Here is a 26,815-nt window from a genome sequence, read left to right as displayed (position 1 = left end):
CAAATCTACAATGGAATGGTTCACAAATAAACGTATCCAGGTGTTGGAATGGCCAAGTCAAAGTCCAGACCTGAATCCAATCGAGAATCTGTGGAAAGAGCTGAAGACTGCTGTTCACAAACGCTCTCCATCCAACCTCACTGAACTCCAGCTGTTTTGCAAGGAAGAATGGGCAAGAATTTCAGTCTCTCAATGTGCAAAACTGATAGAGACAAACCCCAAGCGACTTGCAGCTGTAATTGCAGCAGAGGGTGGCGCTACAAAGTATTAACGCAAGGGGGCCGAATAATATTACACGTCCCACTTTTCAGTTTTTTATTTGTTAAAAAAGTTTGACACATCCAATAAATTTCATTCCACTTCACGATTGTGTCCCACTTGTTGTTGATTCTTCACAAAAAGTTAGAATTTTATATCTTTATGTTTGAAGCCTGAAATGTGGCAAGAGGTCGACCAGTTCAAGGGGACCAAGTACTTTCGCAAGGCACTGTAACTGATTCCAAATCCAAACATTCTTCCACAATAAATGCAATTACCTTCTGATGCTTAGCTTAATAAAAACTACATATTTCACCCTGTACAGTAAAATATACCCAAAAAATAAAATTTTCGCTTTGTGTCACGACAACACCACTCATTAAAAAAAATTATTTATGTGCAATAATTTAAAGCAACAGAAAACTTCTGCTGAACGATTCAGATTGATTCAGCATGTTGTTGCAAAGCTCAGCCACTAGAGGTCTCCGTTGAGCCAAGTTGGCTTATTTATGGTGTGGTACATTTTAAATTATAGTCTGTTTTATGGAGAACTTGGTTATATAGGCGTTATTTATTATTGGTCGTATGTTTTTTAACGTATTTAAAAGGCTGAAGCAAAGTTAGTTTCATAAACACGCGGAATCCCAAAAACTAAGAATATGTCTTTGACAATGATTTTACTATTATATACCTACTTGTCGTTACATTTATGTTGGCTACACTAAAGAATCAGACATTTTATAAAGAGAAATGGCCATTATGTAAGCAAGGTAAGTAAGTTGTAAAGAAAGGAGACCCCCATTGCCAGTTTTTGCTGAGTCCATCCGAGATGATTCACTGTAATAAGGTGATTTAAGGAGGGATTTCAGGACAGTGTCAGGTTGCATTTCCCGAAAGAAACCAGTTCCGTTCGGTCCTGTTTTGGTTATGTTATGCTGCTCCTCATCAATTAATTACTCTGACAGATGCTGTTGCTGTCAAATTCAAAACAGGACGTCTTTCCCAAACGAACATCAGACGGGTGATCCCCAGGATTTAACCTTGCATTTAGGAGGAACATGAACATGAGGGATGCTGTCTTTGTTCAGGCTCTTCTTTCCATCTACAGTAAGTAGGCTACTGTTTTACTTGTGCTGTGAGAGCTTTCTGCAAAAGCAGCCATTTTTTTTCTGCTGGATTAATAAACTAAAATCCATGCCAAAGTAGATTTTTTTTAAAGTTTCTCAAGGTAACTTGTCTCCGCAGTCTAGCTATTAAAATAAAGAAACATGAAAATGCTTTTTCTGACATGTAGCTCAGATGAAAACTATTTCTTAAAACTCCTCCAGAATGAAAAGAGGAAAATACATCAATAATTTACTCTCGACTCTTGCCCAGTTTTAACTCAAAGTAAAATGTTCACGAATTGATCTGCAGCTTAGTTAGTTCAGGTAATAGTTCAAGGAAATATTTTTTTGCAAATCAAAATATGTTAAATGTGGCATGAATTTGTCTTCAGCCCTCCGTGAGTCAATAGTATGTTTTGCACTACAGATGCAAATGTTTTTGGAGATGTCTTCACCAGTTTCCCACATGTCGATATTTTTGCCCATTTGTCTTTGCAAGATAGCCCAGACTCAGTTATATTGGATGGAGCTCAATTTTGCAGTCTTGCCACATTAAATTTAGGGTTGTAATTTGACTGAACCGTTCTAACACATGAATGTCTATGACTGACCATCTCCGGGACCATCTCCCCTATATTTAGCTCCATCCATCTTCTCATTAACACAAAGCAACTTCCCTGTTACAACTGAAGATAAGCATCCCCACAGCATGGCACTGCCATCACCATGTTTTATAGTGTGGGTGATGTGTTCAGAGTGATTTGCATTGATGTGCATTCAATGTAGGTCATATCTGACCAAGCGCTTTGGTCGACATATTTGCTGCGCTCACTTGCTTGGCTAGTAACGAACTCTTGCCGCTCTTCCATAGCAGCCAGATTTGTGAAGTAAACAGTTAGAAACTGTCCCGTCAACACATTCTCCCACCTGAGCAGTGGATCTTTGCTGCTTCTCCAGTTACCATGGCGCTTTTGCCTGCTTTCATGATTAATGCTCTCTTCGCTTGGCCTGTCAGTTAAGGTGGACAGCCAAGTCTTGGTAGGTTTGTAGTCATTTGACAACAACCATTCAGTGGCCTTCATTGAAAAGCACACTTCACTTGGGTGTTAGTTTATATTCTCAAACTAACAAAAAACTTCCAGTTCCTGTTTGTTCATTAAGTGATTAACACATTAATTTGTCTCTATTTTTGTTTTAGTCGCAGTGGTGTACTTCTTCGCGGCAGGTATGTGACTCTTTTGTATGTGGGCACCTTTGATTTACATCTGTGTTTTTGCTGCTCTGGGAATTGTTGAAAATGCTCTTCTTTCTCCCAGTGTCCTGTCAGTTTGACAGCAGCAGCAGTGTGGTGGTTGCCGGCTACAATATCAGTGGCCCTGCCGGGTCCAAGCTGGCACTGCAGTGCATGAGCGGTCGCATGGTGTGGACCAGGGACAGAGTGAGGGACAGACAGAGGGTGGTCCACTGGGATGTTTATCGGGACTCCCCAGACTACGCCATAGAAAGAGTGGTGGACATGTTCTCGGCCGGAGACCAAAGGCTCTACCACGCCCACAACCTGGGAAGGGTCAGCCTCAACCCTACAGCCTTCAAGGATGGGAACTTCTCACTGGTCATCCAAGGTCAATGATTTGATTCTATGTTCTAGTTAAAACATTTCCATACTCCATTACTGTTTTTCTTTGCATGTAGTAATGTTCAAAGCTTTTGAGATGACCTTGTGTCACCTCTCATTCCTTTACATCACTTTATCACTTTATATCATTCCTTCTTGTAATCTTTTCAAGCGATGGCGTGGTCAAACCCATGTCTTTTAAAAACAGGATAAAAATCGATCAAAAGGTGGACACAGGACCTTAAAGATGCATCGTCCTTCAGCTCTTCATCTACTGTGTGACCAGTTATTGCTAATACCTCTTTGGGAGTCATGTTGTTCCTAAAATTGTATTTTCTCTCCATCACAATGTTCTATATTTAGTCTTTTTCACAAATTAAACTAAAGAAATGGGAACCAACTGTGACTATATGACAGGATGCAAGGAAAAAAGTGTCTAAAGAACCAGTTTAAATTGGTACTTTGAAAAGTTGTCCAAAACAAGACTGGATAGTCCATTAGTTTAGGAGTCCTCTCATTGCTAAATGCACTTTAGAGTTAATAACTTAGCAAACACTTAAAAATATTATAGTTTTAAAAAAGGTTAGGTAGGTAGACCTCCAGAAAACCTGAGGAAATATTGTTTAAATTTCCAAAGTCTGGCTCCTTGGAAGTAAGGAATAATTATAAGGTAGATATAAGGTATAATATAAGGTATAATCAAGACGGTAGGATAAAACAGTCAAAGCAGAAACAAATGTATAGGAGGCCTAAATTGTGACATTTGTATTCAAGCTTCATATGACCTTTAACATTTGTTAGACTTTATTTATGTAAATATATAAATTTGTCAGTTGTACATTCAGTACAGCAAGTCTATTTGTTGTTTTTTTGTTAGACTTTTAATGTTTCAAATCAACAAACTTATTTTAAGATCAATCAAAGATAACCTGAATAGGAAGCAATTTTAAACTAATGATTATTTTTATATTTACACAAATATTCTTTGTGTAAATATAAAAATAATTGTGATCAACATTTCTTTGCTTGAATTTCATTAGCCACACCCAGGTCTAGTATCAGACTTGTGGTGTCAAGAAATCACTTAAATAGGACCTGTCTGACAACACGAGGTAGGCAGAGAGATCTAAAAAGGAAACTGATGAGAAATAAAGTCATTGACATCCACAGTATTAGCCTGGAGAGGGTTACAAAGACATTTTTAAGGCTTTGCGACCTACAATGAGAGCCATTACCCAAAAATAGAAAAAACACGGAACAATGGCCCCTTCAGGACCTGGACAACTTCCAATAATTGATGAAACCATAAATTCTAGTCTCTTGCCGCTGAAGGTAAATGTGCAGATATAAGTTCATGACCTTAAGCTCGAAGCACCTGGGTTGGGTTGGGAGCATGACAATGATCCAAAGCACATCAGCAAGTTCACCTGTAAATATCTGGGAAAAGTTCTGGAGATTCTTGACCAATTTCTGGACTTAAATCTAATTTAGATGAATAGGCAGTTCATGCTCAAAAATCCTAAAATTGTGCCGAATTTAAAAAAAGTTTAAAGAAGGGTGGATCACAACACTTTTTACATGACGTGGGATGTAAAAAGTGATCAGTTGTCTCAAAGGTTGGATGGCAGTTGATGCTGTTAAAGGTGACACAACCAGTTATTGGTTTATGGAGCTTTACATTTTCACATAGAGCCAGGCTGGCTTGGATAGCTTTTTTCCTTAATGAATTTATTCATTTGTAATATACCTTTTGTATTAACTCATGCTATCTTTATCATTATAATAAAACGTGTCTGATGATCTAAAGCATTTAGAAATGACAAAAAAGCAATAACAGAAGACATCTTCAATCACTGTTCATGGCAACCAACAATTGCAAATATTATTTAAGTGCTAGTTTAAAGTATTCATGGTAAACAACCAACACTGCAGAAATGTCTTCACTTATATAAAATATCCATGGTTTATCTAAGAATCATAGAGTTTCCTGCTTCTACGTGTCATGATCATCTAATCCTACCTGTGCCATGTTATAACAGATGTGAAGTTGAATGACAGAGGCCTGTACTCCTGTAACCTCCACCATATCTACTGCCACCTGCATGAAACCTTCAGAATTCAGCTCAATGTGACCAAATCAAGTATGTACTGCATCTCCCCAACTGTCAGACCGTGAGTCAAGGTTTACAGCCGGTGTTCCTACACAAGTGTTCTCTTTGACGACTTGTCTTTTCTCCACACAGGACGCAAACAGCAGCGCTTCTGGGACGGACAGAAAGTGGTGTACGTGGTGCTGCAGGGAACCACTGTGCTGTTGTCCTGCATCAACAGACGGAGCGTCTGGACAGACTGGAGCAACGAGGAGGAGAACCAACAGGCGAGTGGATAAATAAGGTTTATAGATCTGCTTTTATTCTTGTGTCGTTACATTATATTGTTATCAAGTTGTGTAACCTTTTTAGGTTGTCCACTGGGACCGTCAGTCCCCGGGAGTCCAGCATGATCGTGCAGATCGGCTAGTGGACCTGTATGCCTCCGGGGAGCAGCGCAGCTACGGGCCTCTGTTCCTGCAGAGGAAGATGAACATCAGCAATCAAGCCTTCTCAGACGGTGACTTCTCTCTAACAATAACAGATCTGCAGGTACGCATGCATGCATTAAGGTGAAAAACATATAGTATGCTATACTCATGTTGCCTGGGGGGGCATGCATTCGATGAGAGTAATCAGAGGCTAAACTATAGAAAATGTTTGCAGCCATGCACGTGGTTGGAGGTGTTTTATAATGGTGAGCATGAACACGTGGAAAGCTCATCAGCAATGTAGCTCTTGTCAACTCAAAATATATAGGGAACCTGGGAGCTGGCAACCACAACATGTTGAGCAATCAGATGAATAAAAGTATGGAGCCGCAGTTACTACAACAACAAGTAGAAGAAGGTTTCTGATTGTAAGCTAGGAAATCTTAATAATTCATGGTGATAAAGTAATGTGATGGAGCACAGAATCAGCTTTAAGCGTAGTTAATTTGGACCTGTCTGTCACCAACAGATCAGATGTTGAACTTTTTGAATTAATCAAGTTTGTTCAAAACATTCTCAGAAGTCTTGGGTCTGACTAATATTGTGTAATATGGGTAATATTGTCATTCATTCACCCTACCCAAAATCATTTGCAGAAAATAATCCTGTGCCTTTAGGTTCAGCTGAGTCCTGATCAGTTTAGTTCATTAAACTCTGACCAATTTGTAACAAATGTCATCTTTACAAGACAAACCTGTTTAATTCGTATCTAATTACAAACAACCTATTGAGCCCATAATCAACCAAATCATTTCAACCCAATGTAATCATTTAACATAAACTCAATAACATAAACTCCAGTTTAATTTAATAGGAAAAGAGCCTCCACCAGGACCAGACACAGTATGAGCAGTCATCTGCCATGACCCACTGGGGGTTGAAAGAAGAAAGGAGAACCTAAAAACAACAAAAAAAGAACTGTTCTGTGGGAAAGAAAGACAAAGAGATTAAACATAGTGGTGACAATAGCTTTGCCAACTACTATGTCCAGTAGGAAGGAGACAAAGCTAAACGTAGAGGTTCTGAGCCAAGGATACTTTCTATGGATGGAAGAACAAGTATAGTATACATAGTTAATGGCAGCAATAGCTTCATCAATGGGTTTCTCCAGGACAGAGACACAGCTAAACACAGAATCACCGACCATGAGCTCTTGCGATGAAAATAAAAATAAAAGTTAGTACGCCAAGGTAATGGCAGAAATAGTTCAGTCAAGTGGCTCTCTCGGAGAAAAGGACATTTTCTCTCCATGTAAGGTATTTTGTGCAACAAAAATCTCTGTTTCAGGTGTAGAGAACACAAAGGTAATGGTAGCAATACCACTGTGGATGACCAAATCACCCCAGGAAAAAGACACAGCTACATACATGAAGCTCCGGGCCATAGAAGTACTTTCTTTATAATGAAAAAAACAAAGGTAATGGGAGCTGTAATTGCAAATGTTACATAAACAAAGATCAGCAGAAGAAAATAGAAAAGTGAGGATTATTGGCCTAACCCTATAGCATCATAAATATAGAGATAACCAAGGGATGCCTCTGCAACTTTAACTTTAAGCTTTATCTAAACAAAAAGTATTCAGTCCTGCAAGTAGACACGGCTTTGTTTTTTACAGCTTATTTCACATTTTGTTTGACAGCCTACAGACCAGGGAACATATTCCTGTCACCTTCACCATCATTACTGCGGCCTACACGAAAGAAGAGAGTTTCGGGTCACCGTCGAAGCCCCTCTGATTGAGAACACACAGCCGGTCATATCACTTCCCAAAGACAAAGGTAACACATACAAACCTCTCTTCCTTCTCTAGATTTTATAGGTCATCTTCAGTTCTTAAGCAGAGCAGATGTTTTAGCACTTAACTGAGTAACATTGTAGACATCTGGTCTTTCCTCCACTGTTTCCACTGTTGTTTCTCTATCTCCTCTCAGACTTTCCAAACAGCAGAGCACCAGAGGAGGAAGAACTGAATTTTTTCCTGATGTTTTGTGTTTCTTGAGGGATGTTTTTTTTCCTGATCCAGCAGGTCAAACATTTCTGACCTGCTGGGTCCGAGTGACGTTTTGCTTGCGACCGCCTACGTGTGCGTCTATAAGCGAGCTCATGTCTTTAATAGAAGGCTGATCTCATTTCGGTGGAATCTTCTGACTGAAGTCCAGCTCTGTCCGCAAAAATAACCCCCTTCTCTTCCTGAGGTGTAATACTTTAGGATTGCTTCTTGGGAAGATTTACATACAATTTATCCTGTAAGGATTTATTTCCAGGCATATTTTTGCTTTTTTCAGAGGTCTCTCTTAGTGTAATCAGATCAAATCTGCTTTATTGTAGCGTCTCTGCTGTCTGCTGCCATGTATACTTTGGCTCAACCTTTGCATTCAGCGAAAGTTTCCCCCTTCCTTTATTCCACTTTTATCTTTCCTCTGCTCACTCCCTTTTCTTTGATGACCCGCCATAAAGAGTTTTGAAGTTTAAACATGAAAGATGAGATCAGATTACCCAGTCTGATGCTCCCATCTGCCCATCTTATTTGTACATTTAATACAGGACAACACCACTCATGTTCTTATGTACCTAAAAGTATTGTGAAACTCAATAGAAAGATCTATTGAGTTTCACAACTGTAGTGTACTTATAATATTATAAGTACACTACAGACAGTCTGGCTTTTGGGATGTTGCGGCAAGGTCTTCTCACTGGAGGAATTTCTCACCCTCTCCTCCCACTCATTCCACCCCTGCTCTGTCCTTCCTTCACTCCTCCTGTTTTTTTTTTTTTTTTGGCTTATTCTATGTTTTACTGCCAGGAAAAGTAAATCACAGCATGTCACCAGTCTGGATCTGATTTTGGCTCAAGTATGTTGAGTCTGAGGTCCACAGCTGCTTCTTGACTTGCAGTCTTTTTTTTTTTAAACTAAGTGAAACCAGCTTCTTTTGTCAGCCTCTGCTTTTCAATGCTCAGCAGAACCTCACGTAACACAGTAAAATTGGCAGAGTAAAAACTCTTCACATCCCTTTTGTGTTTGGGCTTTGGTATTGATTTAAAAAAAAAAATGTATTTATGTGTTTGGAAGTCACGGCTGAAAGTGGGTTACAGAAATATTCATACTTCCTTAACCTATTTACATTTTTCACACTACGACTACAAACGTCTATGTATTTTATTGGGATTTTATCTGATAGACCATAACAAAGTAGTGTATGTTTAGATACTTAGATTAAATTTATTTTTGCAAATAGAAATCTGTAGTGTGGTGTGCAATTATCTGATTCCCATAATAAAAATGAGGTTTCCCTCAGAAGTCACCTAATTAGTAAATACTAATAGAGTCCTCTTATGTGTAATTTAATCTCAGTACCAGTTCAACTGTTTGTAAAGACCTGAGAGGTTTGTTAGAGAACATAATTGAACAAACAGCATCATGACAGCCAAGTAGCACAGCAGACAGGTCAGGGATAAAGTTGTGGAAAAGTCTTATACCAGGGTAAGGTTAAAAACCAAGCTTTGAACATCTCACACAGTACTGTTTCATCCATCATCTGAAAATGGAAATTTGCTGCATGCCAGCCATTTTGTGTGGAGTTTGCATGTCCTCCTTGTGTGTTTTCTCTCATAGTACATCCCAGGCTGGGATTTGAACCCAAAACCTTCTTGCTGAAGGGTAACAGTGCAACTAACTGCTGCATCGTGCAGCTTATTATTACTGGACTATTAGCTGTGCAATCTACAAATATAGCCTTTATACAGAGTGGCAAGGAGAATTGTTAAAAGAAAACTAAAAGGGGACAAGCCAAACACGTGGAAGCTGGCCATCAAGTCAAATGAGACCAGGTGACTCAAATGAGACATTGGGTCAGGACAGAAAGAGGCTTATTATGAGATCCATGTGTAAAGTTTGTTGTTGATTTCAAACTCTCCAGGGCTTGTTAAATGGAAGGAAACACGCTGACATTTCGACTTTGTGTGCCACTCAGACACCACCAAGGCTGAGGCGCCGCGAGTCATCAACGTCATCTTGCCTGACCAAAGACACCATTTTCTCCTGCCGCTTGGCTACGTCCTCACCTCCTTCCTGCTTCTGGCGTTCATTACTCTCATCATCATCCTCATCACAAGACGACGTAAAGCCAAAGGCCTGTTCTGCCGTCTGTCAGATTATTTCTCTTTCAGTTTCTCATAATTTCATGTTCTTATTAAATGTTTTTTTATTTCAGATTTGTTTCCTAAAGTATCTGTTAGGTAAGTGCTAAATGGACAAAAATGTATTTTTCAGTGTGTTGTAGAAGATCTTTACACATTTTGTCACATCACATAAACTTCAGTGTATCTAATGTGATGGACCAGCTCAAAGTACCACATAACTGTGAGGTGGAAGAAAGAATACAATTGGTTTTAAAAATGTTTTAGAAATAAAAATCTGAAAATTAACATTCAGCCCCCCTGAGGTATTAACTCTGTAGAACCACCGTTTGCATAAATTACACAAAGTTTCTACACATTTTCATGTTAACATTGCATATTTTTCCAAACTCAAATATCCAGGGTATAGATACAGAAGTTTTTTATTTTTATTTTCTTTAATGTATTTTCCTTGCATAAAACAGAGCAGAACAAACAAACAAGCCTCATTCCCACCCAGCAGACCTCTGCACCCGTGTATAGACATAGATACATATAAAATGAGATATGAAAGAATGAATATCACAATTTCCAAATCATGACAAAATGGCAACTATTGCGCCAGTGTACACAATCCAATAAGAAAAAGTAATGAAATATTATGGAGCCTTAGCATCAAAGTCCATTTCTTCAATAGTCCGGAGGGCAGGTTACCAAATGGCAGCAAATGTTTGCGTATTGCCCTGTATATCAAATGTTTAAGAGATCATTAATCCAATGTTTAAATGTGGTTGGTCCTTCCACTTCGTAAGAATGAGTAATCTGGCCAAAAGAGTGGCAAATGCTGTCATTGTTTTACCAGCAGTGTTTAATCCCAGTCTGGGTTCAACAACCCCAAAAACTAGTAGTTATTGAGGATAATTCAATATGGGTTTTTAAGACCTTAGAAAAAAACTGAAAAACTGGCCTCTGTTGAAGTTTCCCTTTAACGGGTAACTCCTGCGCCTTCGTTTATTCACCGTAAGCTGAAAGAATCACACACATTAGAATAAATCACACGGAGACAGCTGTATTCAAAAATACCTGGGCCCAGGGGAAGAGCTCACGCAGAGATGTCTTCTGAGCTTTTTACTGGGCTCATGTCTTTTATTGAAACACACATGAAGAATGGGCAACGCCCCTGTTTACAGTTTTTTTTCACACATATAGTTACGTACACACTTTTCCAGCTGACCATATTTAGAAAGTTATTATTCTGCATATTTTGCACCTGCACTCTGCTTTTCTGCTGATATGAGAAGGGAGTACTTGGCCTGTTAATCTGTTCACATCCTTTTCTCACCCCTACAGCTCTTCAGTCTTTTTCTGCTTCACCACACTCAAGGCCAAGTTTGTGCAATACTATTCTGCAGGCCACTAACACAGGTTATACATTTTATTTCCCACACTGGTTATGAACATAATAATAATAATGCACACACATAATATATCTCCACACTTCCAAAATGCGCCCAGTTTTGGACAGCTCCAAAACACATGTGATAGCGATGGACTACTTTAAACTGAATAACCCTATGTTGTTGACAAATTGAAGAGGAATGTAAACCTTCGAGAATAAATTGCCACACCCCATCTCTCATTTCAAAATTAAGCTCCTCTTCCGATATAGATTTTAATATATCTAGAGGTTTTAAATTATCTAAACTAAGTAATGAATAGATTTTCCCGATCGTCTCTTTTGTTTAAAGATTTTTTTTTGCGGCATTAGTGGCCTTAATTTTTCCCAGTATTTTTTGACAGCAGATAGACAAGAAGCGGGGACAGAGAGGGAAAGACATGCGGCAAATGTTGCCAGGGCCAGGACCTGAACCAGGGATGGCTGCGTCGAGGACTAAAGCCTCTGTATATGGGTCGCATACTTAACCCCCTACACGACCAGCGCTGTACCCCCGATTGTCTCTTTTGACCAAGGAAGCATTCTAAAAATTTTGTCTAAGAAGGATTCCTTCAGGAGTGAAGGAAAACCCTTCAGATGAAATGAGACAAAGCTGCGGAGTTGAAGATATCTAAAAAATGTGACCTGGGAATACCAAACCATGTAACCAAATAGTCAAATGTCACAAAAATCCCATTTGAATACAAATCTTTTCCCTTCCTCACCCCACAGTTGGCCCAACTTTTAAAAGCACTAATTGTTGATGAGGCAAGGCAAGTTTATTTATATAGCACATTTCAGTAGCAAGACAATTTAAAGTGCTGTACATGAAAAAAAGAAAAAGAGACATAATAGGATAAGTACATTACAGTGGCATAAAGGTAATTAAATAATTAATGAACACATATAATTAAAGAAAATAAAATTAATTATTAAAATGATAAGATGATAATAAAAAAGATAAGAAATGAAAAATGAATGAAATTGATTGATAAGAAAATGAAAGTAAAGTTGGACTGAAAACTTAACTAATAATGTTTAGATAGCACAGTCAAAGGCCACTCTAAACAAATACGTTTTTAGGGTTTTTGAAAAGCCTAAACATATTATTCCTGACTATTGGAGTATATTTTAACATGTCAGTCAGAGAGAAAGCACATTGGAATTGGGCCCATATTTTTAAAGAATGCTTCACAACTGGGTTGTTACAATATTAGGATAAATGTTCTGAAAAAGGCAACTTAGAACAGGCCAGAGCATGTAAAGAAATAGATGAGCATTATGCTTAAGCGGCAACCACTTTGGATCGCAATCACCCAGAGGTTCATGAATCCCGTAAAACCCATTTTTAATATTATCAGAGCAGTAATAATCATGAAAGTTAGGTAGAGATTGTCCACCATGCATGCGGTCCCATTGAAATACTTCTATTCCTATTCTGGAAGGTTTATTATTCCATATAAAACTGGTTATCTGCATATTTATAGAAGAAAAAATGACTTGGTCAAAAAGATAGGGATATATTCAAAAAGAAACAAAAAACGCAGCATAATATTAATTTTTATAATATTTATTCTACTTCCCAAAGATAATAGTAAGAGATTCCAATGGTCCAGGTCTTTTCTTAAACTATTCAAAATTGGAGGAAAATTGGGCAATATGGGGCGATAGGAGCCACACTCCAATGGATTTTTGTCTTTTTTTTAAATGAGAGAAATTGCTGCTTGTCTCATAGTCTGAGGAAGTATACCAGACACAATAACATTTCTGGTATACAGATAACAAAGCAGGACATGGCTCCTTAAACTTATATATATAAATATTCACTAGGAAAGCTGTCAGGTACTGCATTTTGACCATTTTGCATAGATTTTACTGCTGACAGAAGCTCTGATTTCGTAAATGGCTTTTCGAAGTTGACTGCAGCTTGCTCATGGACAGTTGGCAAATTTAATTTGTCAAAAAAAATGCAAATAAAACTGAATCTTTTAAAGACGCGGATGTGTACAATGTCAAATAAAACTTGTAAAATATTTGATTAATTTGAAAATGATTTGTATACTTTCAGCCTAACGTTTAGTTCGGGAATACATTGATCTGCTGTCTGCTGTCTTCTGACGTAGCTGATGAGCGAGGATGCAACCTTTTCATTATTAGTTATTAGATTTACTGTATGTTTGGTCAACAATAGATTAAACTCAGTTTGTAGAATTGTTTGCTGCTTTAACAAATCCTGTCAAGGGGTACTAGCAATCATTGAATCTATTTTCAGTATATCCACTGTTATTCTCTTTAGATTTTCATGTTGCGTGTTATTTCTTTGGGCACAGTATAATATATTTTGTCCACAAATATGTTTTAGGGCTTCCCATACTTGTCATTAGTTGACATTCCCAGCATTGTTTTATGTTCCAAAAAGGACGTTATTTCCGCTGAAATAAATTCTACAGGTTTATCATCAGAAAGCTATTGGCTATTCAAGCGCCAAGGATGATATGAAGATTGGGAAACTGGTATTTATAGCATTAAGGACAGTGGAGCAAAAAATAATCAATCTGTGAATACGATTTGTGGACAGGGGAAAAGAAAGAATATGATCTAGAAGAGGGATTCAGAAATCGCCAAAATATCACATATACCAAATGTGCGGAGAAACAGTTGTACTGTCTGGGCAACTTTAGATACAGCTAAAGAATTGGTTGAACTACGGTCCAGAGTGGAAAAACAACAATTAAAATCACCAGTACAAGATTGTGCAAGTCCATATCAGGTAGCCAGGAGAAGATTTTGTAAAGAAGACATGATTGTCCCAATCGGGTGCGTAAAGATTTGCTAGAATAACAGGAGTCTCATATAATCTACCCGTTACTATGATAAATGTACCAAAAGGGTCTGCAACCAGTCAGTCAGTCAGTCAGTCAGTTGTATTATACTGCGTTTTCCATAGTGGGTCGCAGGGAAACTGGTGCCCATCTCCAGCAGTTTATGGTTGGGAGGCGGGGTACACCATGGACAAGTCGCCAGTCCATCACAGGGCAACACTGACACACACAGGACAAACAACCATTCACACACTAAGGGCAATTTAAGTCAAGTCAAGTCAAGTCAAGTTAATTTATATAGCGCTTTTCAGCAACAGAACATTCAATATGCAAATATTTGATCGTCTCATCCTTCCTTCCATATCAACACGCTTCTTTTGCAGATTTTTCACCTCTGCCTTAAATGTACCAACCACAGACTGTAAGTCTGCTACATCATCAGAGCATATTGTCAGGCTGTGCTCCATATCATTCCCTTTCACCAGCTCCATGTCTGACCAGAGCAGAGCAATATTACTGACTATTACTGATTAATGTTATCCCCATTTAGAGGCAAGTTCAGGAGCGTACTGATGCAAAGGGCGAATAGAGTGAAGCAAGAGTGAAGTGAAATCCGCTATGGACGCAAAGCGAATTTCGCTGGAGTTGAAAAATCAGAACCTTTCTGTCAGTTCGCGTCACGAATCAGTCCGTACGCCAAGAAGAAGTCTTTGAGGGCATCCCTGACACACCTTGCCTCAGTTGAGTTGCTGGCAGCTACCCGACCCAAACCATGCTGTGGCACCTCTCCAGCTGCTGGAACCCTCACAGCAGGTGGCTCATCATTTACTAAGGCACGCATGAAGTTGTGAAGTACACATGTGCCCTTCACACACAGCTTTCTTTTGAGCTGAGATTTATTTATTCACCGCGGACAGATGGACAGGCATTATGTAGCGGGGATACAGGACCAAGTTAGTGTCCTGGAGGCTCATTCGGACCCCCAATTCGGGACAGCAGGTCCTCAAACTGGGCCATGGATAGACGGAAGTACCGCTGAAAGTGACCGTCATCCAGATGCAGCTCTTAGAGTAGGTGGTGGTACTCCCCAAACTGGTTCCATCTCTGGAGAATATGGTGAGCCTAGGGGCATTGACGCCGGTGGCGTTGTATGGCTTTCCGCAAATAAAGCACCGTGACTCGCTCTGTAAAATCCAGGTCCGCCATGTTGAGTTGAAACCGGTAAGCAGCAGAGCTCCTTCTATTTGATGACGTGGTGAAGCAAATGTAGCGTTGTCGCCCGTTGGCCACGCGAATTGCTGGCGAAATATCAGGCGAGCAACAACATGCAAATGAGGTGAAAATTTAGCTGGAATCGTGTTCGGTCCGAACGCAGCTTGTAAGCAAAGCTTTGTAGGTTGGTCGCCATAAGGAAGGGTCTGTAAATGCTAATTTGTTTTTTTCATAGTCCAATTTGCATTTCCATTCTTTTCCAGACCTGGAAAATACTTCAGTAAAATTCTGTGCTTTTCCAGACTGTGTGAGGGACCCTGATTAGAATTGTCTTTTGGGGTACATCTCCACTTGTCTTGGGAATCCAGAGGCTGAAAGTTTTGCCCATTCTTCTTTGCACAACCGCCTAAACTAAAAGGCTTGCCCTCTTCAGGTTGGAGGGGAGTTTCTGCCTATAGTGGAGGAGTTCAAGTGTCTTGGGGTCTTGCTCAAGTGTGAGGGAATAATGGAGCGGGAGATCGACAGATCGGTTTGGGTGCCGCAGTAATGGGGATGCTGTGCCGGTCCGTTGTGGTAAAGAGAGAGCTTAGGTGAAAAGGAAAACGTGTTAACTGGACAGGTGTGTTTTTTGTGCTTCTGATCTCATTGCGCATGTAAATAAAACATGCTGCGCGGGTTTTCGGAGGTGCTGTCAAGACGGAGGTGCAAAAAGTTTGTGCCTCCATCTAGACAGGGAGAGCGCCAGAGACGGAGAGAGAGAGAGATCCGTTACAGGTTTTCAGTACAACGGTTCCATCCCATGTGAATATTTGATGAGAACAGATCACGGCGGGGCAGGGTTGTAAAGTGGAGGGGCCAATGGCCCCCTGGGCCCCCCTATTCCAGTGCCAGTGCTTCTGCCTCTGCTGAAGACACCACCATATTCTGAGACCTTCACAGAACAGCTGTATTTACACTGACAGTAAAGTACACACAATTGGTCTCTGGTTACTATTTACATGACTTCTGAACACAATTTGTTTCAGTAAATTTTACTTGCAGGTTTCAGAGTAAAGTTGGTAAATACAACTGCATGCATATCTCAACAGCGAGTATCCTTTTCTTACCATTTCACAATTATGCACAGTTTTGGGTAAAGTAAAATCCCAATAAAATGCATCGAAGTATTAGGTTGTAATTTAACAAATTTGGTGCATTAGTCTTCAACTCACATACAGTCTGATTTATCCTCACTCTGACAGGTCCAGCAGAACTCCCAGTAGCTTAGATGAGTACGAGATCGACCTCGGTGAGGTTAACATAAGCAGTCAGGAGGAGAAAGGCTTTGGTAAGTTTAAAGTTTATTGTTCTTTGGCATCTTTCTGAGCATCGAGTGAGGAAGTGAGGGTTTTTGATGCATGACCTTCACAGTTTATCCTAAGAAAAACTAAAAAACTGTGAAGGTGCATGCATGGTAAGAATTTCTGTTCTCACTGAAAGAGAAGAAACAGTCTCCTCATAGGGTACAAACCTGATCATTTCCATTATTTAGAATACAAAAACAACCTGCTGAAAGAAAACGCCCTGATGAAGGCTCAGCCAAAAGTCATTGATCTTGACAAAGGTATGCTAACAGTCTTCAAAGTCAGTTATCCTGAATTACCTCTCTATTTTTTCCTTAACTTTAGTCTTGGTTTGCTTTTGCTTCTTGCAGAGATCCAGAAGTTTTCCAAGTAAGAAAACGAGATAGAAGCTAAATCTGAGTCACTGGCGGGTCCAGAAGCTGTGTTTTCTCCAGACAAAACACATCCACGTTACCTTCTGTGGTAGCGAGAGAGGAAACCAGGGTGGATTTTTTATTTTTTATTTTGCCAGTATTAGAACATTGTTGCTATAAAATTGCCAGTTTGCCACAAAAAGACCATCTTTTCAATTGTACTCAGTTACGGTAGAGACAGGAAGTGTCATGCACATCACAAATCAGACCCTAAATGCTTCGCAAAGAAAACATGTAAATAAGCTAAATGGTAAATGGGATTTAGATTAATCTGAGAATTGAGAGTAATCTGGTTAAAAGCTGTTTTTGTTTTTTTATTTTTTCCTTTGTTCTTAACTTTAGTAATCCTATGTTGAGTGGACAGAAGCTCATCTACAATGTCGCAAATGTAAACTGCCCAATGAAGCAGTTTTTTTAAATAGTCAGAATGACTTTTGTCAAGTTCTTTTTTTAAAGATTAAAAGATAAAGTCAGTTTTAACCTTAACCCTGCTGCTTTGCTACTAACTCTTCAAATATCAAACACAAATGGAGTCATTCAGGAATGCAATGACAAGGGAAACATTTGAACAGAGCTTTCTTTTTTCTAACAGCAGAGTCTTCATTTTCTTAGGTTGTTGAATGTTTATTCTTGTATCGTGGCATCTATGGCTTTAGGAATTCCAGTGTTGTGCTTTAGGTGTTTTACTTATAGTCATTATAGATGTCAAAAAGCTGCACTTAACTTTTGCTGTGTAGAGTTTTAGTCCACACTTTCCATAGTCATGAGCTCCCCCTAGTGTGGTAACAAGAGTACTATTCAGCTTTTTCTTTGTTCAGCCATTTGTGTGGCTGCACCTTAATGTGATACAATAAAGAAATAAATGTGCACAGATGTTTTCCATTTATCACTTTTTTTTTTTTTATATAATGGTCATTTCACAGCTTTTAAAAACTCATCTTCCTTGGTCTCTTCAATGCAAACATTCCTCGTGTTTATTTTCTTGATAAATTGTATATTATAAGTGGATTATAATATATAAATTATATACAAGTGGATTTTATGTGCACAGAGTAGTGCACAATTGGGATGTGTAAGGAAAATTATGGTTTTAATGTTTGTTGTTTTTTTTGTTTTTTTTTTCATTTTTGTTTTAAATGAAGAAATCAGAAAAATTTGATTTGTGTTGGTTTTAGTCTAATTTCCCAAAATGAAATCCAGTTCAACCAATTGCCTTCAGAAATGACCTGCTTAGTGAAAAGTCCACATGAGTGCCATTTAATCTCAGTATAAATACAAGTGCTCAGTGTAGGCCTTAGACGTTTACTGGAGAACATTAGTGAATAAAAAGCATCGGAAGACCAAATGACACAGAAGACAAGTCAGGGAAAGTTGTGGAGATGTATAAAGCCGTTTATATTAGGTTATAAACAGTAACTCAAGCTTTGAACATCTCACAGAGCACTGTTCAGCCCATCATATGAAAATGAAAAGTTTTGCTCAGCTGGAAACCTACCAAGACAGACAGGGCAAGAAGAACATTAATCAGAGAAGCAGCCGAGAGGCCCATGGTAACTCTGGAGGAGCTGCAAAGATCCACAGCTCAGAAGGATCTATTGACAAGATAACTCAGTTATGCACTCAATATATCTGGCTTTAAAGCAAGAGTGGCAGGGGAAAAAAAGCCGACGTTGGAAGTAAACCATAAGAAGTGCTATGTGCAGTTTACAATGAGCCACGTAGGGGACACGGCAAACCTGTGGGAGCAGATGCTGTGGTCAGATGAGTCAAAGATCTAACCTTTTGAGCCACATGCAAAATGCTATATGTGTGTGACAAAAGACTGACACTGCACATCACCCTGAGCTCACTAAAACCAGTATGAAACATTGTGGTGGTAGCATCATCCTGGGGAGGTTATTTTCTTCAGCAGGGACCAACTGGTCAAAATTGATGGGATGTTTATTTGTATAGCACATTTCAGCAACAAGATAATTCAATGTGCTTTACGTGTCAAAAAACATTAAAAAGTATATTGCAGTGGCATGACAAGGGAAAGTAAAGAAAAGTAGGGCTACAGATTGACATTAAGGAACTCAACTTTTTGTAAAGTTGTAAAACTAAACAAACCCCCTGCAGGAAAATGTTAATCTTTAATCTTTCATTGATGCACTCTGTGCTTTTTGGTCCATATTTGTTTATTATAAAATCAAACCTTTCTCCCCGTGGAGGAGGTAATTCCTTAGAACCCTTCTGGGCCATTACGCATCTGGGTAATGGGGGAATGTTCCTTTAAACTTGTCTTGTCTGGACCAAGACTCAGAACCTTCTCTCTGCTCTGTAACTTTCCCCCTAACCATTGTTAGGAGAGCCCAGCTCAGCCACGGTCTGTTGGGAAGGGGTCTTCTGCAATGAACTGCTTCTCACTGCACACAGTAAGGTCTGCCTTGCTCAGTTCTAAGGTGGAAATTACCAAATAACCTTTGTCCCCAGTAGAAAACCTCGTTATAATTTTAAACTTTTAATTTAATTAGCAGGACCGTTTAAACTTTTATAGTTTTAAATCCTTTGCCAGGTTTGATTTTTAGGCCTCTTGTTATATCTTGTGTTAATTTTATGCATTCAATGCTTGTAGGACCATATATTCTTAACATAAAATCAAATGTTACTCCCTGGGGGAGGAGGCAACTCATTAGAAGAGTTTTGACCCATTATGCATCTCGATAATGGGGACATTTTCCCTTTAAGAGTCCAAGAGTCAGAGACTTCCTGGTGCTCTGCACCTTCCTCCTAGCCTTTCTAATCCTGTCCTATCCTAGCCCAGTTCAACCAGGTTCTGTCTGACAGGTGTCTTTTACAGTGAACTGCTTCTCACTGTGGATATCGAGGTCCTTTACGCTGTTCCAAGATGGAAAATCCTATTTCATCTTTATCCCCAGTAGAAACTTTCACCAGTATGTTTTAGTTAATAGTTTATAAAAGCAACTCTTAAGTAAATTAGTTTTAACCTGGATTTAAAAGAACTCAGGGCTTCAGCATTTTTGCAGCTTTCTGGAAGTTTGTTCCAGATTAGTGGAGCATAAGAACTGGATGCTTCTTCTTAATGTTTAGTTCTGATTCTGGGGATGCGGAGTAGAATAGACCAGAAGACCTGAATGGTCTAGAAGACTGATACAACAGCAATAGATCTTTGATGTATTTTGGTGCTAAGCCATTCAGTGACTTAAACTAACAGAAGTCTTTTAAAGTCTATTCTCTGAGATACAGGGAGCTTTTGAAATGACTCCGGAACTGGGGTGTTGGGTTCTTCTTTCTTAGCTTTAGTGAGGATGCAGGCAGCAGTGTTCTGATTGACTGTTTAGGCAGACATGTGTCTATCTACTAAAGATTCAATTCAATTCAAAAATACTTTATTAATCCCAAAGGAAAATTAAATGTTGTTGTAGCTCATTATGAGGGTTTCTTCAAAGAGCCGTTGTAGATGCTGATGGCTGTGGGCAGGAAGGATTTCCTGTCTGTCTTACAGCAGATCTGAAGAAGCCTCTGACTGAAGACACTCTGTTGTTGTAGGACAGTCTCATGAAGAGGATGCTCAGGGTTCTCCATAATGTTCTTCGTTTTATTAAGAATCCGTCTTTCCACAATGATCTCCAGAGGTTCCAGAGGAGTCCCCAGAACAGAGCCAGCCTTTTTTATCAGCTTGTTGAGCTTTTTTAAGTCCCTGGCTCTGATGCTGCTTCCCCAGCAGATGATGGCAGAAGAGATCACACTTTCCACAACAGACTTATAGAAGATATGCAGCATCTTGCTGCAAACACCAAAGGACCTAAACTTCCTCAAGAAGTACAGTCTGCTCTGTCCCTTCTTGTAGATGGCTTCACAGTTGCATCTCCACTGTAGTCTGTTGTCCAGGTGAACACCGAGGTATTTATACTCCTCCACCACCTCCACTTCTTCTCCCATGATAGAAATAGTTTTTGACTTTCTCCTGTTTCTCTTAAAATCTACAATCATCTCCTTTGTTTTAGTCACGTTCAAAATGAGATGATTGTTTCCACACCATGCCACAAAGCGGTCCACCACCTTCCTGTACTCAGCTTCTTGTCCATCTCTGATCCGCCCCACGACTGCAGAATCATCCGAGTATTTCTGCAGATGACAGGAGTCTGTCTTGTACTGGAAGTCGGAGGTGTACAGAGTGAAAAGGAATGGTGAGAGTACAGTCCCCTGTGGTGCTCCTGTGCTGCTGACTACCTGGTTAGACTCACAACCCTTCAGTCTCACAAACTGTGGTCTGTTTGTCAGGTAGTCTTTAATCTTTAATCCAGGAGATTGTTGAGGCCTCCACCTGAGTCTTCTGGAGTTTCTGACAAAGCAAATCATGTTGGATTGTATTAAATGCACTGGAGAAATCAAAGAACATGATCCTCACAGTGCATTATCATTACATTATCCTCACAGATAAATGCATAGATACGTTTTCCGAGATCCTGGTGGGACATTAGTCCTTTAAATTCTGGAAATGTTCTTCAGGTGAAAGAAGGACATCTAGTAATTGTCTTTATGTGCATCTGAAGGTTCAGGTCCATCACTACACCCAGATTTTATCCCTGATCAGTGGTTTCTAGCTGTAGTAACTGAAGCTACATGCTGACTCTTGATTGCTTCTTCTTTGGTCCTAAAATAATGACTGTAGATTTGTTTTTATTCAACTAACGAAAATGTTGGTACATTCATGCTTGAATTTGTTGATCTGAGCTTGGGGGAACATGTAGATATTAAATAGGAGGGGTCCCAGGATGGAGTAAGAAGTAAGTCTCAAAAAAGCCAAGTGCTGTACGAGAAAGACCGGCCCAGTTCTTCAGTCACTCTAGTAATATACCCTGACCAAGTGTCGAATGCTGCACTGAGGTCCAATAATACCAGCACTGTGGTTCTTTCACAGTCTGCATTTATGTGGATGTCATTAAACACCTTGACAAGGGCTGTTTTGGTTCTGTGGTGAGCATGGAAACCTGACTGGAAGACGTCCAAGCAGCTGGTCATTGCTAAGAAGGTATTTAACTGTTGAAACACAGCCTTTTCAAGAACTTTATTGATGAATTTGACATTTGAGATGGGCCTGTAATTGATACAGCAACCTGCCCTGCTTATTGGTTTTTGCAGGGGTTTGATAATTGCTTTTTTAAGACCTGGGGGGAATAACACCTGAAAAAAGGGGTGAGTTTATTACTTGAATCAAATCAGACGTTATGACAGGCAAAACTTTCTTAAAGAAAGCTGTGGGTAAAATATTGAGACAGCAGGAGGAAGAGCTTAGTTAATGTATAATTTCATCTAGGTTTTTGAAGTTGATTTGGTAGATTTGTGTCATTTTGTCAAAATCTGTTTTGGTTGGACACAACATTGGTGCTAGACCTGATATTGATGTACGAACTACTCTTCGAATCTTCTGAATTTTCTCAGCAAAGAATTTAGAAAATTAATTACTTGTTAGTCTGGAGTTCTGATGCTACAGATGCAGGAGGGTTTTTTTTACCTGTCGACTGTAGCAAACAAGGCACAAGCATTAGTAAAGTTGTCGATGATTTCAGAAAAGAAAGATTCCTTTGTATTTTTCGGTTGTGAATTAAATCTGTAAAGCCTATATATGTCATAGTGAACCTAGAGTTCAGTCTTTTACCTATATTCAACTTTTCAACATGGAGATTTTTTCTTACCAGAGACATCCTTCACCTTAATGGGAGCAATGGAATCAACAATGTCTGAAATGTTCAAATGTAAGGTATCTATTTGCTCATTAATTGTGTTAAATGACAAAGTGGAAATAGTAGAGTAAACTTGGTTAAAGGTTTTAGTTGCACTGAACCAAAATGATTAAGTGTAACACGTTTTTTTTGCCCCTTTGTCTTGAGGGTTGTCAGCATGGATGTTGAAGTCTCCCACACTTATGAAACAGTCATAAACAACACATATCATTGGTAGAAGGTAACTGAAATCACTGAAAAAGTTTGCTTTGGATTACAGAGGTCTGGGAACATTTATAAATATGGCTCAATCAGTGCCCTTTCGCCTGGACAGCCAAATATTCGAATCAGTTAAATTAGCCCAGGAACACCCTTTTACACTTTAGTGAATCATGAAACAAGGGGGCCATCCCTTTAGCCATGTTTAAAACATCAAGATTAGGCTCAGTAATGAAGTTATTGATTAAAAATGATTTTCTTGATAAAGATCTAATTGATTTCTGTGGCAAGTTGCACATGACAAGGAATAGATTTTAGGTTTAATATATTGTCTGTTTCTTGTCTTATTAGCTTTAATTTTTACGTTACATATAAGCACAGAGATATTACAGCATTCTCCTATTGGGAGCCCAAGCTTTTCCTGGAGATAATCACTGCTGCTAGTTTTATCACATGGGTCCTGTAGATATCACAAATATGTTTTTGGAACATCCTGACCACAAACAGGCTTGTCATAAGCTGGACGATCATGGGGTTTTGAGAAGAAAATACAACTTACTCGAGATTTGGGCGCGAGTAAGTTGTATGTATTCCCATCTTGACCATTCTAGGGGGGAAGAGGTTTGGGGTCCTCTGTTGGGGCTAAGAGGGGGTCCACTTGTCCTGTTGGAGTCTGGGGAGTCTCTTACTGTGGCATTTTTTTCCCATCGTTCATCCTTATCTCAGTAGGCTGCAGTTGTCCTTCAGAACGCCTTTCTATCAGTTGTTTCGTACTCTCTTGTCTCCTGTTTGTGGACGAAGCAGCTGGTGTCTGATTCACAGAATAGAAAATGTTGGGGGTGAATGTTGGAACACCAGACTTAAGCCAAAATCAAAAAAAGATACCTTCTTTCCGAGAAAATATTGAAGTTGTCAATAAAGTTAAAAGATTTTGCCACACATGCTATCTTAAGCCATTTGTTGAGCATCAGCAGTCTACTGGATCTCTCATTTCCACTACAAACTGTCGCCAGAGGTCCACTGAACAACACCTTGACATTGCGACCTTGAACTTTGTTCAGCAACTGAATAAAATCCTCTTTTAAGATTTCCTGTGTGTATGATGAGGTTTTTTACTGTTCTATATTCATCAATATTTTTCTAAGATATCAGACACTGTGCTATTGACAAAACTAAGTACTTTGGCGTTTTTCTTGCTGCAGAATTGTTTTATTTTATTCATGGCTCCATCACCCACTATTAGGGTTTGTGACCTGGTGGCTGGCACTTTCTGAAGCCGTTTAGAAGGAAACCGTTTAAAGGGCAATCTGTTCTCATACCTCTCTCCGGTGAAAGATGAACTTTCCTTAAGGGGTCAGAGTTTTGCAGTGAAGCAAATCTGTTTTCTAGAGGAATTCCTGTTTTCAGTTGGTTTACTCTCATCATTTGTTATGAGAACCGTCCGTTGTTGTTGTCTCCTTTTTGCTGGGGTTTAACCCAAGCTGTTTCGTTCTTCCTGTTAGTCGTCTTTCCAGATCTGAAGGAAGGGATTTATCTTTTGGCTTTGTGCTGAGAGTTCTAGGGAGGACTGCTCAGTTTACTCTCATTAATTGGAACATTCTGTTTCTTGGTGTGCTACTGAGTTGCCTGTCAGTTTTATCACTGTTTTGAATCATCGGTAAGGCAGTTTCATTTCCATACCCAGCATTTACCTCCACATTCACTTCAAGCCAAATAATTTTCATTTCCATCACTGTTATTTTTTGAAGAAGTTTGTCCTAGTCATCTGTGGAAAAGGGAGGAATCTTGTACGGGTTAGCTTGTGCTGCCATGAAAAGTGGAGCAGCTCCGGACGTCGTCTGGTCCTTGTCTCAAAAGCGATAAAAATAAAATAAGTGAAAGAATTCTCTGAAAAATCCTTGAGTGACATTGATTTAAAGTAGTTTAGGACAGCATTTCTGTAGTCTTTAGCTGACAGGTAAGAATCTAAAGGTAAAAGAATGCAAGAAAACAGGCAGCAAGGGGAGAAAGCATCTGGACAAGCCTCTTAGTCCTTGTACAGGGGTTGGACAATGAAACTGAAACACCTGTCATTTTAGTGTGGGAGGTTTAATGGCTAAATTGGACCAGCCTGGTAGCCAGTCTTCATTGATTGCACATTGCACCAGTAAGAGCAGAGTGTGAAGGTTCAATTAGCAGGGTAAGAGCACAGTTTTGCTCAAAATATTGAAATGCACACAACATTATGGGTGACATACCAGAGTTCAAAAGAGGACAAATTGTTGGTGCACGTCTTGCTGGTGCATCTGTGACCAAGACAGCAAGTCTTTGTGATGTATCAAGAGCCAACGTATCCAGGGTAATGTCAGCATACCACCAAGAAGGACGAACCACATCCAACAGGATTAACTGTGGCCGCAAGAGGAAGCTGTCTGAAAGGGATGTTTGGGTGCTAACCCGGATTGTATCGAAAAAACATAAAACCACGGCTGCCAAAATCCCGGCAGAATTAAATGGGCACCTCAACTCTCCTGTTTCCACCAGAACTGTCCGTCTGGAGCTCCACAGGGTCAATATACACGGCCGGGCTGCTGTAACCAAACCTTTGGTCACTCATGCCAATGCCAAACGTCGGTTTCATTGATGCAAGGAGCGCAAATCTTGGGCTGTGGACAATGTGAAACATGTATTGTTCTCTGATGAGTCCACCTTTACTGTTTTCCCCACATCCGGGAGAATTACGGTGTGGAGAAGCCCCAAAGAAGCGTACCACCCAGACTGTTGCATGCCCAGAGTGAAGCATGGGGGTGGATCAGTGATGGTCTGGGCTGCCTTATCATGGCATTCCCTTGGCCCAATACTTGTGCTAGATCAGCACGTCACTGCCAAGGACTACCGAACCATTCTTGAGGACCATGTGCATCCAATGGTTCAAACATTGTATCCTGAAGGCGGTGCCGTGTATCAGGATGACAATGCACCAATACACAGAGCAAGACTGCTGAAAGATTGGTTTGATGAACATGAAAGTGAAGTTGAACATCTCCCATGGCCTGCACAGTCACCAGATCTAAATATTATTGAGCCACTTTGGGGTGTTTTGGAGGAGCGAGTCAGGAAACGTTTTCCTCCACCAGTATCACGTAGTGACCTGGCCACTATCCTGCAAGAAGAATGGCTTAAAATCCCTCTGACCACTGTGCAGGACTTGTATATGTCATTCCCAAGATGAATTGACACTGTATTGGCCGCAAAAGGAGGCCCTACACCATACTAATAAATTATTGTGGTCTAAAACCAGGTGTTTCAGTTTCATTGTCCAACCCCTGTAAGAGGCCTCAAAAGATCTAAAACTGAGATAAAGGGTCGCCTTTAAGGAAATGACCGTAAATATGCAGCTTTGATTCAGGTGTGCTGGAGCAGAAATGCATCTAAAAGTTGCAGTATAGTAGCTCTCCAGGACTGGGATTGGAGACACCTGGTTTACATTAAAGCATTTTAATGTTATAGAATGGTCCTGTCAAAGTCATATTAAGTAATGTGTTTGAATACAATGGTCTGAGTACAAAAGAATGCAAAATCTTTGACATTATTAGTGAAAACACAATTAGCCACTACTTTGTATTGAGCTGTCACATGTATTACCTATAAAATATAATAGAGAACTGACAAAGTTTATGGAGTATTGTTGCAAGCGTTCTATTTGGCAAATGGAGACTTGTGTAAAGTACAAAGATTACATGTTGGCAGTGATTACAGCAAATTTGCATCAAAGATTCAATTAAAATGGCCATCTTGATTTCAATCATGCAATTAAAATTTCTTTGACTACATAAAATATCTCCAGGTCCTTCTGAGTTCTGGCCACCACCAGATGGGGATTCGATCTGCACTGAGGGACATGGCTGTGATGCCGAGTCTGGGGGGGGGTCTAGCCTGTATCTCTAGCCGTGTTGCATGAGAGCTGCTGCACCTGTGCTTCCTTGCAGA

General features: G+C 39.7%; 1 protein-coding gene and 1 long non-coding RNA gene across 3 annotated transcripts; one reads left to right on the top strand and one right to left on the bottom strand.

Moving 5' to 3' along the window:
• The first annotated feature begins 1,139 nt into the window (after nt 1–1,139).
• On the top strand, nt 1,140–17,772 carry LOC124856952 (matrix remodeling-associated protein 8-like). 2 transcript variants are annotated; one of them, XM_047347948.1, is made up of 12 exons: nt 1,140–1,365; nt 2,563–2,589; nt 2,681–2,986; nt 5,019–5,120; nt 5,223–5,356; nt 5,442–5,621; nt 7,200–7,338; nt 9,532–9,678; nt 9,772–9,796; nt 16,387–16,472; nt 16,677–16,748; nt 16,839–17,772. In XM_047347948.1, exons 1-12 carry the CDS (start codon nt 1,317–1,319, stop codon nt 16,859–16,861), a joined length of 1,290 nt encoding a protein of 429 aa, XP_047203904.1. In that variant the 5' UTR covers nt 1,140–1,316; the 3' UTR covers nt 16,862–17,772. The 2 variants fall into 2 exon arrangements, with proteins under 2 accessions (XP_047203904.1, XP_047203903.1); XM_047347947.1 differs by having other exon boundaries at nt 1,142–1,365; nt 9,532–9,690.
• A 3,408-nt stretch (nt 17,773–21,180) lies between these two features.
• On the bottom strand, nt 21,181–24,850 carry LOC124857379. The gene is made up of 3 exons (XR_007035579.1): nt 24,166–24,850; nt 23,406–23,657; nt 21,181–21,246 (listed from the first exon to the last, which is right to left on the bottom strand). It is a non-coding gene; the product is annotated as an uncharacterized LOC124857379 (long non-coding RNA).
• Nucleotides 24,851–26,815: the final 1,965 nt, after the last annotated feature.

This window comes from Girardinichthys multiradiatus, chromosome 20 (genome assembly GCF_021462225.1).
Source record: "Girardinichthys multiradiatus isolate DD_20200921_A chromosome 20, DD_fGirMul_XY1, whole genome shotgun sequence".
In the NCBI taxonomy this organism is placed as follows: domain Eukaryota; kingdom Metazoa; phylum Chordata; class Actinopteri; order Cyprinodontiformes; family Goodeidae; genus Girardinichthys; species Girardinichthys multiradiatus.
The sequence above is the reverse complement of the archived record's forward strand: the minus strand, read 5'-3'. Positions and strand labels throughout refer to the sequence as shown.

Excerpts from the sequence above, each read along its gene's own strand:
- LOC124856952 (XM_047347947.1), top strand. The coding sequence starts at position 1,317 with ATGAACATGAGGGATGCTGTCTTTGTTCAGGCTCTTCTTTCCATCTAC. Across the intron at positions 7,339-9,531 it reads ATCACTTCCCAAAGACAAAG|ACACCACCAAGGCTGAGGCG; the intron begins GTAACACATACA and ends TGTGCCACTCAG. Across the intron at positions 16,473-16,676 it reads TCAGGAGGAGAAAGGCTTTG|AATACAAAAACAACCTGCTG; the intron begins GTAAGTTTAAAG and ends TCCATTATTTAG.